The sequence below is a fragment of the Hemitrygon akajei genome, chromosome 11, assembly GCF_048418815.1.
Source record: "Hemitrygon akajei chromosome 11, sHemAka1.3, whole genome shotgun sequence".
NCBI lineage: Eukaryota > Metazoa > Chordata > Chondrichthyes > Myliobatiformes > Dasyatidae > Hemitrygon > Hemitrygon akajei.
In genome coordinates, this window is record NC_133134.1 from 164,899,979 (window position 1) to 164,912,696 (window position 12,718).

Genomic DNA, 12,718 nt, shown 5'->3' on the forward strand with positions numbered 1-12,718 from the left:
GAGCTGGGCGCTGCTCTGGAAGAACTGGACAGATGGTCCACGTCTAAGCTTGCTGCTTTTATCCACTTTTGTTTTCGTGCGTTAACAAGTAGATATTAGTTTTTGGCATCTCAGTATCAGACTTACAGGCAGGGACCTTGCTCTGGAGCAAGAACAAGGGCACAGTGGGGAAATCAGAGAAGCTGACAGTCTCCACAACACTGGCAGATCCATTTGTTTAGGCTCCAGCCAGAAAACTGCGGCAGAAAGTTTATCTTCCAACAACATAGATTCAGATAAAAGGTACACAATCCAACAATAGAATTTACCTCAAAGTCCAACTTTGTGTGTAATAATCCTTTTCCCACACTCCTTAATCTTGTTGCTTTTCCAAGAGAGAGATCGGCGGGCTTAACAGGAAATTGCTTCTTGCAGTTTAATCTGCGCACTTTGAACCAAATTAATGCTTGCCCAGACTCAACTTCCTTTGAAAGGATAATGTTATTGTGCTAAGATATACACTTTAGCATGCACCTTCTGTATCTTGTAACACACTGAGTGTGTGTTTGGGGTCTCCTGCTGTTGTAGCCCATCCACTTCAAAGTTCGATGTGTTGTGCTTTCGGAGATGCTCTTCTGCATAACACTGTTGTAAATAAATATAAGTCTTTCTTTCCTTCTTCCTATCTTTATAGAAATAGAGTTATAAAGTCAAACAACACCACAGCACAGAACACTACAGCACTACTAACCCTTCAGCCCATCTAGTTCATGTCGAACTAATTAGTTCCTTATTCCCATTGACCTGTGCCTGGACCATAGCACTCCATACTCTCCCATCTATATACCTATATAAACTTCTCTTAAATGTAGAAATAAAGTCTATAGAATTATTTATTTATAAACTATAATAATTTCTATGCCTTGCACTGTCCTACTGCCACAAAGCACCAAATTTCAGAACATACCACATGTCAGTGATAATAAACCTGATTCTGATTCTGATACCAGCTGCAGTCCTCTACCATCCTAAACTCCGCAATCCTCATAGCCCACACCCTTATTCCATGGCTGCCACATACTCGCTCTAGACTTTTCATCCTTAAGGAACAGGCTCTTGGCGTTAAACCTTCCAATTCCTTTCGGAAGCACAGGAGATTCTGCAGATGCTGGAAGTCCAGAGTAACACATACAAAATGCTGGATGAAATCAGGTTCTATGGAGAAAAATAAGGAGTTGATGTTACGGGTCAAGACCCTTCATCAGGATCCTCCTTTAACTCTGATGCTCATGCCTCCTATTGTCCTCTAGTCCAAATGAAAACTGATAAAATAGAATAGAATTTTATTGTCATTGCTCAAGATGAGGTTGCACTTACTACTCCAGTCCACGCGAAACAGATGTTTACAATGCATGTGGTATGGCTTAATTTAAATAGATAGACAGACAGACATACTTTATTGATCCCGAGGGAAATTGGGTTTCGTTACAGCCGCGCCAACCAAGAATAGTGAAGAAATATAGCAATATAAACCCATAAATAATTAAATAATAATAAGTTAATCATGCCAAGTGGAAATAAGTCCAGGACCAGCCTATTGGCACAGGGTGTCTGACACTCTGAGGGAGGAGTTGTAAAGTTTGATGGCCACAGGCAGGAATGATTTCCTATGACGCTAGATAGATAGATAACGAGATAGATAAGCAAATAAAATTTCCCACATTTACATGCAACAAGTGACTTTGATAGTCCTTAACACTCCAAGGCCATTGGCAAGCCGGGGTGTGGCATTATTCAGCTGCACAACAGCCCTCGGGAAGAAGTTGTTTTTCGCTCTTGGCTAAGATGTTTCTGTATCTGCTACCAGACGGCAGGAGACTGAACAGACAGTGCCCGAAATGGGATGGGTCTTTAACGATGTTGTGAGTGCACCATAGGCATCGAGGGTGTAGATTGTCTCCAGGTCTGGTAGTTGAGTCCCAATGACGTAGTGAGCTGTCCAAATCACCCGCTGGAGTCCTTTGTGATCTGTCTTGCTGCAGCTAGAGTACCACGCTGTCATTCCAGTGTCTATATGCTCTCTATCACACATCAATAAAAGTCGGCCAGCAATTTTTGGGGCAGATTAGCTCTCTGATGCACCATCAATAACTTTCGGAGATGTGAGGCCAGATATAGGCTTTTATTGGCTGGAAGAAAGAACAAGCAGCAAATGACCACCACACTACATCCTGGAGACTGAGGCCGGGGCTGTGTCTCCAATCGCCTTTATACCGGGGTCTGTGGGAGGAGCCAAAGGAGCAGTCAGCGGGGTGGGGGGGGGGGCGTGTCCAGACAGGTATATGTAGTTCACCACACTCTCCTTAAGCAGCTCAGGTAGCACAACCACTGTTGTGCATTCCCAGCTATCGAGGTTGTGTTGACGGGCCAAGAGGGCTCCTCGGTGACGTTCATCTCTAAAACTTGAAACTGGAGACCCTTTCCATTATCTCACCGTTTCTGAATAGTGGGGTTTGTTCGGGACCTCTTGCCTTTCTGAAGTCTCTGGCAGCATAAACATACCGATATGTTTTGTGTTATTACCAAAGCCTTGGCTGCCTTTCACTCTCTCTTCCCTGTTTGCTACTGTGTGTGATTAATTATCTGATGTATGTACCAAGCCACTTTTCATTACTATTTTGTCTATCCCATTTAAAGCTTATTAGAGCAATAATTTCATCATTAATTTATTTGATTGACCTTTGAGTCTATCATCGGATAAGTAATTTTAATTTAATTTTGCCATCTTCACCCAGCACGCATTTAATTAGCTGTTTAATTCTCCCTCTTGTCACTTCTACAAACATTGGGCTGTTAATTGAATCAGAATCTAAACATCAAGTGAGTTTAATTGTCCATTTTTCATGCCTGCTGGAGTCTTTCCAGTCCCACTTTCTCCAGTCCCGTTGAGATCACAGCAAATTCAACGAATAAGGTGCTGAGCTGTTAAAACACCCAGTGGCCACTTTATTAGGTACAGGAGTGTGTGGCTCATTGGCCTGGTAGGGCCTGTTCTGCAACATATCTCTAAATAAATAAAACAATAATAAATCTTTCTTTCCTTCTTCCTGTCTTTATAGAAGTAGAATTATAGTCATAGACTTACAGACTCCTGTATTAGGTACACGAGTGGCCACTGAGTGTATGCTGGTGGTCTTCTGCTGCTGTAGTCCTTCCACTTCAAGGTTTGATTATCGTACATTCAGAAATGCTCTTCTGCACATCACTGTTGTAACACAGCGTACTTGAGTTACCTGTCAGCTTGACCCAGTCTGACCATTCTCCTCTGACCTCCCTCATTAACAAGGCATTTCCATCCACAAAACCACCACTCACTGGATGTTTTTTTTTTCTTTTACACGTCATTCTCTGTAAACTCTAGAGACTGTTGTGTGTGAAAATCCCAGCAGATCAGCAGTTTCTGAAATACTCAAACCACGCTGTCTGGGACATACAATCATTCCCCAGTCAAAGTCACTCAGGTCACATTTCTCCCCCATTCTGATGTTTGGTCTGAACAACAACTGAACCTCCTGACCATGTCTGCATGCTTTTATGCATTGAGTTGCTGCCACACGATTGGCTGATTAGATATTTGTACTAAGGAACAGGTGGACAGGTGTACCTGATAAAGTGGCCACTGAGTGTATCAGCTCTGTTGCAAAGTGATTGGTGTGAGTAGCAGGCTGAGGCAGATGCTGGGTTTCTGTCTGAATCTGTGACCACCTGGTACATCCCCAACGTTCTCCTCCAGCAACAGTCCTTGACATTGTTCAAAATTCAAGATTATTTATCATCATTCTTCGGTACACAAGTGAAAGGAGAGCAAACTGATTGTTACTCCACCCATACCAACCTTAATTTAATTCATTTTCACTTCAATTTATTTGTTGACAGTGTATAGCTATCATTAACATGCTTTATTGTCAAAGAATTGCAGATGCTGGAAATCTGAAGAAAAAACAGAAAATGTTGGAAACACTCATACGGTCGGGCAGCATCTGTGGAGAGGAGAGGAGGGTAAACATTGCTGTTTGCACAGAAGCTCTCTGATCTGATGAGTGCTACCAGTATTTTCTGTTTTTATTTACCTATTTATTGTCTGTTGTAACTGGAGCTTGTCGTGTGGTGGTCAGTGAAACACTTTACAGCACCAGCGACCTGGGTTCAATTCCGCCGCTGTCTGTAAGGAACTTGTACGCTCTCCCTGTGGCCACACGGGTCTTCTCCGGGTGCTTTTCCTCCCACATTTTAATGACATACTGGTTAGGGCCAGTAAATGGGGGGGGGGGGGGGGTCATGATATGGTGGTATTGGAAGCACGTTGATACTAGCACAATCCTCTGACTAGTTGCCCCACTTCAGTAAGCAGCTGAGAAATCGATCCTCGGCTCTTGTGGTGACCTTTCTGGAGTGTTATGGAGGGCTTCTGCGGTCCTTCCAAACGTTAGCTAGACTGGCTTCCTTGCTTCAGACTCCTTCCAGTAATGCTGAGAGTCTACCCAATGCAGAGTAACATTGAAACTGGTTGCATCACTGTCTGGTACGGACGGGCCACTGCACAGGACTGGAGAAAGCTGCAGAAGGTTGTAAACTCATCCAGCTCCATCATGGGCCCTAGCCTCCCCAGCATCGGGGGCAATTTCAGAAGGTGATGTCTCAAAGAGTGCTGTGTGTGTCATTAAGGACCCCCATCATTCACGACCCTCTTCTCATTGCTACCGTCAAGGAGGAGGTGCAAGAGCCTGAAGACACACATGTAATATTGTGGGAGGAAACCGGAGCACCCGGGGAAAACCCGTGCACTCCACGGGGAGCATGTACAGAGACTCCTTATTGATGTCACTGGAATTGAACTCTGAACTCCAGAATGCCCCAAGCTGTAATAGTGCCGCGCTAACAACGACACTAGCGTTTGAATAAGTTTGAATGTACTTTATTTCTTACATCCTTCACATACACGAGCAGTAAAAATCTTTACGTTACATCTCTGTCTAAATGTGCAATGTGCAATCATTGTAATTTATAATAAGTAGAACAGTCAATGTAACACAGAAATACACTCAAATCAGCGTGAGTTAATCAGTCTATTGGCCTGGTGGAAGAAGCTGTCTCGGAGTCTGTTGGTCCTGGCTTTTATGCTGTGGTACCGTTTCCCGGATGGTAGCAGCTGGAATAGACTGTGGTTGGGGTGACTCGGGTCCCCAATGATCCTTCAGGCCCTTTTTACACACCTCTCTTTGTAAGTGTCCTGAACCATGGGAAGTTCACATCTGCAGATGTGCTGGGCTGTCTGTACCACTCTCTGCAGAGTCCTGCGATTGAGGGAGGTGCAGTTCCCATACCAGGCAGTGATGCAGACAATCAGGATGATCTCATTTGTGCTCCTGAGAAAGTTCTTAGACGGTTGAGGAAGTTTGGTACAGACCCCCAAATCCTGAGGTGACAGAGGCGCTGTTGTGCCTTTTTCACCACACAGCTGGTGTGGCAGCCAGTTCTGATTCTGATGACACTATCCTCCCCACTCTGTCCTCCTGTCTCAGGATGGTACGGCAGAATATGCTTACCCCCGGCTCTATTTCACTGCCCTGTCTCTCAATGTCACCACCCTGTTTGTGTGAGATCAGATATCTGCCATTTTCTCAAACAAATTAATTTCATTTGTCACAGGCACATTGAAACATCAAAGCATACAGCGAAATGTGTCGTTTGCATCAATGACCAACACAGTCTGAGGACGTGCTGGGGGCAGCCTGCAAGTGTCGGCATGCTTCCGGCACCAACGGAGCCTGCCGAAGGTCACTAACTGTAACTCGTACGTCTTTGGACTGTGGGAGGAGACTGGAACACCCGGAGGAAACCAACAGAGTCACAGGGAGAACGTACAGGCAGTGGTGAGATTCACATCCCAGTTGCTGGTGATGTAAAGCATTGTGCTAACCGCTACATTACCATGCCGCCCGAGATTGAGAACAACTGTATTTGCTGGGGGTTACGTGGCCATTGAAAGGCCTACTGTATGTTTACAGGATTTTAGAACATAGAACAGTACAGCACAGGTCCTTCTGCCCACAGTGAACTAACTAAATGAATGGGGCCAAATTAAACTAATCTTCAAGGAGAAGTGCATCAAAAAGGAGGCACCCATCGTTAAGGCCCCATCACCCAGGTCATGCCCTGTTCTCACTGCTGCCATCAGGGAGAAGATACAGGAGGTACAGAAGCCTGAAGGGGCACCCTCAATGATTCAGGAACAGCTTCTTCCCCTCTGCCATCAGATTTCTGAACCCACTGACATTACCCTGCTACTGTTTTTTTCTCTATTTACACTTTATTTAACTTAACTTCTAAAAAATATATATTGCCATATTTTACAGCTTCCATTATTATGTATCGCAATGTACTGCTGCCACAAAACAACACATTTCACAACATAGGCCGATGATATGAAACCTGATTCTGATTCTGATCTAACCTTGTTTACCTGCATGTGGCCCGTAGGCCTCCATCTTTGCACATTCTTATGCCTAAGAGCCTCTTATACAACTCTTATCATATCTGCCTCCAGCAACCACTTAACCTCTCCTCCACTGACCCCCCAATCATCCAGCAACACATTCCAGACACCCTCCACTCTCTGTGTAAAAAAATGCCTCACACCATCTCCTTTGAATTTTCCCCTCTCACCTTGAACGCATGCCCTCTGATATTAACTCCGGGTAAGAGATTCCGGCTGTCTGCTTATGTCTCTCAGAATTCTATAAAGCTCTGTCATTTTGCAAAATGAAAATTGCCCACTGCCTATTCCTTAATGGTGATTACAGTTTGCCTGTAAAGTGCTTAGAAATGTGCCAAGGTGAGGTATAAATAGAGATCTTCCTTTAACACAAGTATTATTTCCTGAGGATTAATCGATTGATTACAAACTGTTAATGGCTGGAAACTCTGTACCACATGACTTAAAAGCATTGAAAAGGTATCTTGTATCACTTGATCCATTTGTTAATGTTTTATTCAGACCTTTGACTCTGTGCTGTAAATCGAAGTTAAATATCTGTTCCCCGCACCAGTTCTTCTCAAGTTGGTTGTTTTAGAACGGAAGTGTGCACTGTATGATAAGCACTGAAAACGTAACACTGAGATATGTGAGACACAAGAACAGTATCTTCTTAATGCCCCTTCTTGAGCAAATGACCAACTAGCTCAAGTGCAACTCTGATTAGGGTGCTGGGAGTGCGGTGTTTACAGATAAAGTCTGAACCAGGTCAAAGTCTGAATGGGGTTGAGAGGGATAATACATCAGCCATGATGGAATGGCAGCTCAGACTTGATGGGCTGAATGGCCTGATTCTGCTCCTATGTCTTATGGTCTAACATTAAAGAGGTTTCCCTGTGCCAGATGTCAGTGGGTGCGGAATCATTATTAGGTTGTAATCTGATTCTGATTCCAAGTGCTAGTTCTACTCCATTTGAAGACAATATTATCTTGCAATAACTTTCAGTAAACCTGTTTGCTTTTACTAGTTATTTATTAACCAATGTGTGATATATTGAAGAACTCAGTCACACATCTATAGTGCTCAGGACCAGCTTTCTGCTTGGGGTGATAATGTTACTAGATGCCTAGCACAGAGACACACAGCACAAATCAAGCCCTTCAGCACAGCGGGTCAATGCCCACCAAGGTTCCCATCTAAACTGGTCCCAATTGCCCATGTTCCTCTAATCCAAGGGTCCCCAACCTTCTTTATGCCATGGACTCCTACCATTAACCGAGAAGCCCTTGGACCCCCGTGGGGGACCCCTTTCCTATCCATGGAACTGCCTCAGAAGTCCCAATTTCCTCATCCTCACTCCATAACTCAGTCGCTCGAGTCCTGGCACTGTCTCCTCAGCACACTTTCAATTCAAATCAGCAAAGATGGTGCTGGGCGGACTGCAAGTGCCTCTGCACTTCTGGCACCGACATGGCATGCCTGCAACTCACAACCCCTAACCTGTCCACCTTTGGAATGTGGGAGGAGACCAGAGCACGCTGAGGAAACCCGCACGATCACAGAGAGGATGCACAACTCCTTACAGACAGCAGTGAGAATTGAACCCCAATCTTACAGGTGGTGCTGTAAAACAATGTGCTAACCACTACTCTACTGTCTGTCCATTTTGTACACCTCTACAAGATCATCCCTCCTTCTTCAACACTCCAGTAAATATTCCAGTTTTGGTTGAAGTCCCAACCTGCTCCACCTCCCCAGTACCAACAGCAATAGCATGAGCATGTCATGGACAGAGATGCCTCATAGGAGATTTCCCTATGGTCTATCTTCTGCTAGCTGTTTATGACAGTAACCCTTCATCCCAGGAGAGTGATTCACACCAGATCTGCCCAGAGATTTACTAGGATGCTGTCTGGACTAGAGAGCATGTCTTATGAAGATAGCTTGAGGAAGCTAGGGCTTTTCTCTTTGGAGCAAAGGAGGATGAGAGGTGTACAGGATGATATGAGGCATAGATCGAGTGGACAGCCAGAGACTTTTTCTCCAAGGCTAGTACAAGGGGCAGACTTTTAAGGGAATTGGAAACTCTTGAACTAACTTCACTTGCCCATCATTGAAATGTTCCCACAATCAATGGACTCACTTTCAAGGATTCTTCATCTCATGTTCTCAATATTTATTGCTTATTTATTTATTATAATTTCTTCCATTTGTATTTGCAGTTTGTTGTCTTTTGCACACTGGTTGAACACCCTAGTTGGGAAGCCCTTTATGGTTATTATTCTATGGATTTATTGAGTATGCCCACAAGAAAATGAATCTTAGCATTGTATATGGTGGCATCTATGTACTTTGATCATAAAATTTACTTTGAACTTTCAAAAATATGGGGGGGGGGTGTTATCAGAGGTAAATCCTTTACACAGAGAGTGGTGGGTGGGTGTAATACCCTGCCAAGGTGGTGTTAGAGGCATATATATTAGGGACGTTTAAGAGACTCTTAGTCAGGCACATGGATGAAAGGGAAATGGAGGGCCATGTGGAAGAGATGTGTTAAATTGACCGTGGAGTTTGTTAAAAGGTTGGCATAACATTGTGGGCCGAAGGGCTTGTACTGTGCTGTAGTGTTCTATCTTCTATGGTACCTAGGTGGAGTGCCTTACTGAGGAGAGAATGAGAAGGCTGGGTTTATAGTTTTAAAGGAAAGATATGGAAGCTTTAGAGAGGGGATGCTAGGAAAATTTACCATCTGGGTTAAATCATCTGGATTGGAGAGCATGTTTTATGATGATAGATTGAGCCAGCTAAGATTTTTCTCTTTGGGGCGAAGGACGATAAAAGGTGACTCAATACAAGATGATAAGAGGCAGACATCGAGTGGACAGCCACAGACATTTACCCAGGACTCAGATATGAGGGGGCATCAGTTTAAAGTGATTGGGGGAGAGAAGAGGGGGGATGTCTGAGGTAAATTTTAAACACAGAGAGTGGTGGGTGCTGTCATGGGTGGTGGTAGAGGCAGATACATTAGGGACACTTAAGAGACTCTTAGCTAGGCAAGTGGATAAAAGAATAATAGAGGTGGGCCGAAGGGTCACTTTAGGTGCTGTACCTTCAATATATTAAAATGCAGCGGTATTTCCCATCGCAGTTTTGAAGCGATATGTATCGGAGTTTAAGATTCAATAAAGATATTACGGTTGGATTTCCTCTCCCAACCTAATTCTTTCAAACAAGACACTCAAACATGTAAGGTGCCTTCCCATGGTAACCCTTCTGCAGCTCCAGTCTGAATCTGCACGCGCCGGTGTATTAATGTTTAGTTAAGATAGCTCTTGCACTATGGTTATTGCCCCGTATTACTACTTCGTTAAATTCTCCACCTCCCCGCCCTCTTCCCCCAGTTCTCAATGTCTCTCTCTCTCTCTCTCACTCACACTCACACACTCTCTCTCTCTCTCACACACACACACACACACACACACACACACACACACACACACACACACACACACACACACACACACACACACACACACACACACACACACACACACACACACACCCTTCCTTTATCCTTTTACCCTCTTTATCCTTGCCCCTGCCTCTTCCTTTCCTGTTCCTCTTCTCCTCACTCTCACACTCCCCACCCTCCACGTCACCCCTTTCATGCCCCTGTAAGTTCCCCCATCTCTTCGTCTCCGAGTTCCCCCCTCTCCCTTCATGTCTCTGTAAGGCCTCCCCACTTTCCCCATGTCTTTGCAAATCCCCCTCCCTCCATTTCTGTTCCCCCCTCCTCTCCCTGTTTTTCCATCTCCACTTTCTTCACACCGCTGTAAGTCCCCACCCTCATGTCTCCCCCTTTCTCTCTATATGTACCCCTGCCTCTGGTGCCCCCACGACCCCGTCTCTCGCACCCTGCCCTCGCTGGGTCCGGGTCCCCCTCCCTCAGTCACGGCCCATCCCTCTGTTGTTTGTTGACAGCGCGGGGCAGGGCGTGAGAACAGGCGGCGAGAGGCGCAGGTGGAACCAGGGTGAAAAGCAAACAGCGGCCGCAGTCGGCACAGAGCGAGAGGGAGCCGACAGCATGTCGCGGGATCTGCCGCTCTCCGCGCACCACGGCCGGGCACTCCGCAGTAAGTAGCCGGGCATGGGGGGCGGGTCGCCGGCACACGGGAATCACCCAAGTGGCGATGCCCCGTGTAGAAACTTAGGGAGGCAAAGATCGATCCAAAGGCGTTTCCCAAGTACACTCCTAAAAGTTTTTCTCCATTGTCTTCTCAATTGAATATTCCCAATGGTCATTCCTAGAAATCATTCCAGTGGTCACTCCAAATGGTCATTTGACTTTTCCAGTGGTTATCCAAGGACCATTTTCCAATGGTAATTCTCCAGTGGTCATTCTCGTTTAATTCCCCTGATAATTCCCCAAAGGCTATTCAACATTCCAAAGACCATACACCATTCCCAATGGCCATTCAACATTCCAAAGACCATACACCATTCCCAATGGCCATTCACCATTCCAAATGCTGTTCACCATTCCCAATGGCCATTCACCATTCCAAATGCTGTTCACCATTCCCAATGGCCATTCAATATTCCCAAAAGGCCATTCATCATTCTTAATGGCTATTCATTATTCCCCAGAATTAGTTCTCAATGACCGCTCTCACTGGTTACTCCCAGTGCTAATTCCCTGAGGTCACTCCCAAAGACAATTCATATCAAAGCAAGAGTGAGTTTGGCTGGACCTTCCCTCTCCAAGTTCTGGAGTGGCTCAATTTGATGTGGAGCCAACCCATTTGTACTGCACTCTAGAAATAGGAGATTTTTTTTGCGTGTAATTTTCAGGCCCAGGTTGTCCCCTTCCAAGGGCACTCCTGAACTCCTTGAAGCCTCTTCCTCTCAAGTTCTCTCCCTCAGGAGTAAATGGAGAGTAGAAATGAAGACAAAGGAGAGAACTACCAGTGAAAGACCTGGCACAAGTGGGTATTATTACCACCAAAACTTTACCATCTAGAACTCTCTCCCTAAATCTCTCTGTCTCTCAACTTTTCCCTCTTCCTTTAAAATGTACCTTGAAGCCTTTGACCAAGTTAGGAGATTAACTGACTGATGAAAATTACCCTTAGAGAGCTGATGAGAGTTAGAATTTGAGGCAGTTGGTGGGAGTGTGTGGACATCCCTGGGGGCAGTGTCAGAATCTTTTGTCCCAGGGTAGAACACCAGAGGGCATACTTTTTTGGGTAGAGGAGAAAGTTTAAAGGTGACATGAAGGACAGTTTTATTTTACACAGAGAGTGTAGATGCCTTGAATGGGTTACCAAGGGTAATAATGAAATCGGGCAGTCTAGCGGAGTTTACCGGGATAGTAGTAAAGTCAGGTAGTCTAGCGGAATTTCCTAGGGGTAGTGGTGAAATCGGGCAATCGAGCAGAGTGTACCAGGGGTAGTAATTAAATCAGGCAGTCTAGTGGAGTTTACCAGGGGAGTAGTGAAATTGGGCAGTCTAGTGGAGTTTACCAGGGGAGTAGTGAAATTGGGCAGTCTAGTGGAGTTTACCAGGGGAGTAGTGAAATTGGGCAGTCTAGTGGAGTTTACCAGGGGAGTAGTGAAATTGGGCAGTCTAGTGGAGTTTACCAGGGGAGTAGTGAAATTGGGCAGTCTAGTGGAGTTTACCAGGGGAGTAGTGAAATTGGGCAGTCTAGTAGAGTTTACCAGGGGAGTAGTGAAATTGGGCAGTCTAGTGGAGTTTACCAGGGGAGTAGTGAAATTGGGCAGTCTAGTGGAGTTTACCAGGGGAGTAGTGAAATTGGGCAGTCTAGTGGAGTTTACCAGGGGAGTAGTGAAATTGGGCAGTCTAGTGGAGTTTACCAGGGGAGTAGTGAAATTGGGCAGTCTAGTAGAGTTTACCAGGGGAGTAGTGAAATTGGGCAGTCTAGTGGAGTTTACCAGGGGAGTAATGAAATTGGGCAGTCTAGTGGAGTTTACCAGGGGAGTAGTGAAATTGGGCAGTCTAGTGGAGTTTACCAGGGGAGTAGTGAAATTGGGCAGTCTAGTGGAGTTTACCAGGGGAGTAGTGAAATTGGGCAGTCTAGTGGAGTTTACCAGGGGAGTAGTGAAATTGGGCAGTCTAGTGGAGTTTACCAGGGGAGTAGTGAAATTGGGCAGTCTAGTGGAGTTTACCAGGGGAGTAGTGAA

General features: G+C 45.3%; 2 protein-coding genes across 8 annotated transcripts in view; one reads left to right on the forward strand and one right to left on the reverse strand.

Annotated features, from left to right (window-relative positions):
* Positions 1-12,718, reverse strand: part of matn4 (matrilin 4) — a 62,074-nt gene that overhangs the window by 32,188 nt on the left and 17,168 nt on the right. The gene's annotated exons all lie outside the window — the stretch shown is intronic.
* Positions 9,940-12,718, forward strand: part of rbpjl (recombination signal binding protein for immunoglobulin kappa J region-like) — a 70,374-nt gene continuing 67,595 nt past the window's right edge. For 3 of the 5 annotated variants that reach the window (XM_073062162.1, XM_073062165.1, XM_073062163.1), the window contains exon 1: positions 9,945-10,651. In XM_073062162.1, coding sequence (XP_072918263.1) covers positions 10,603-10,651 — 49 coding nt within the window. In that variant the 5' untranslated portion in view covers positions 9,945-10,602. Of the gene's footprint in view, positions 10,652-12,718 lie in introns of all 5 variants that reach the window. The other 2 variants (XM_073062166.1, XM_073062164.1) reach the window with 2 other exon arrangements.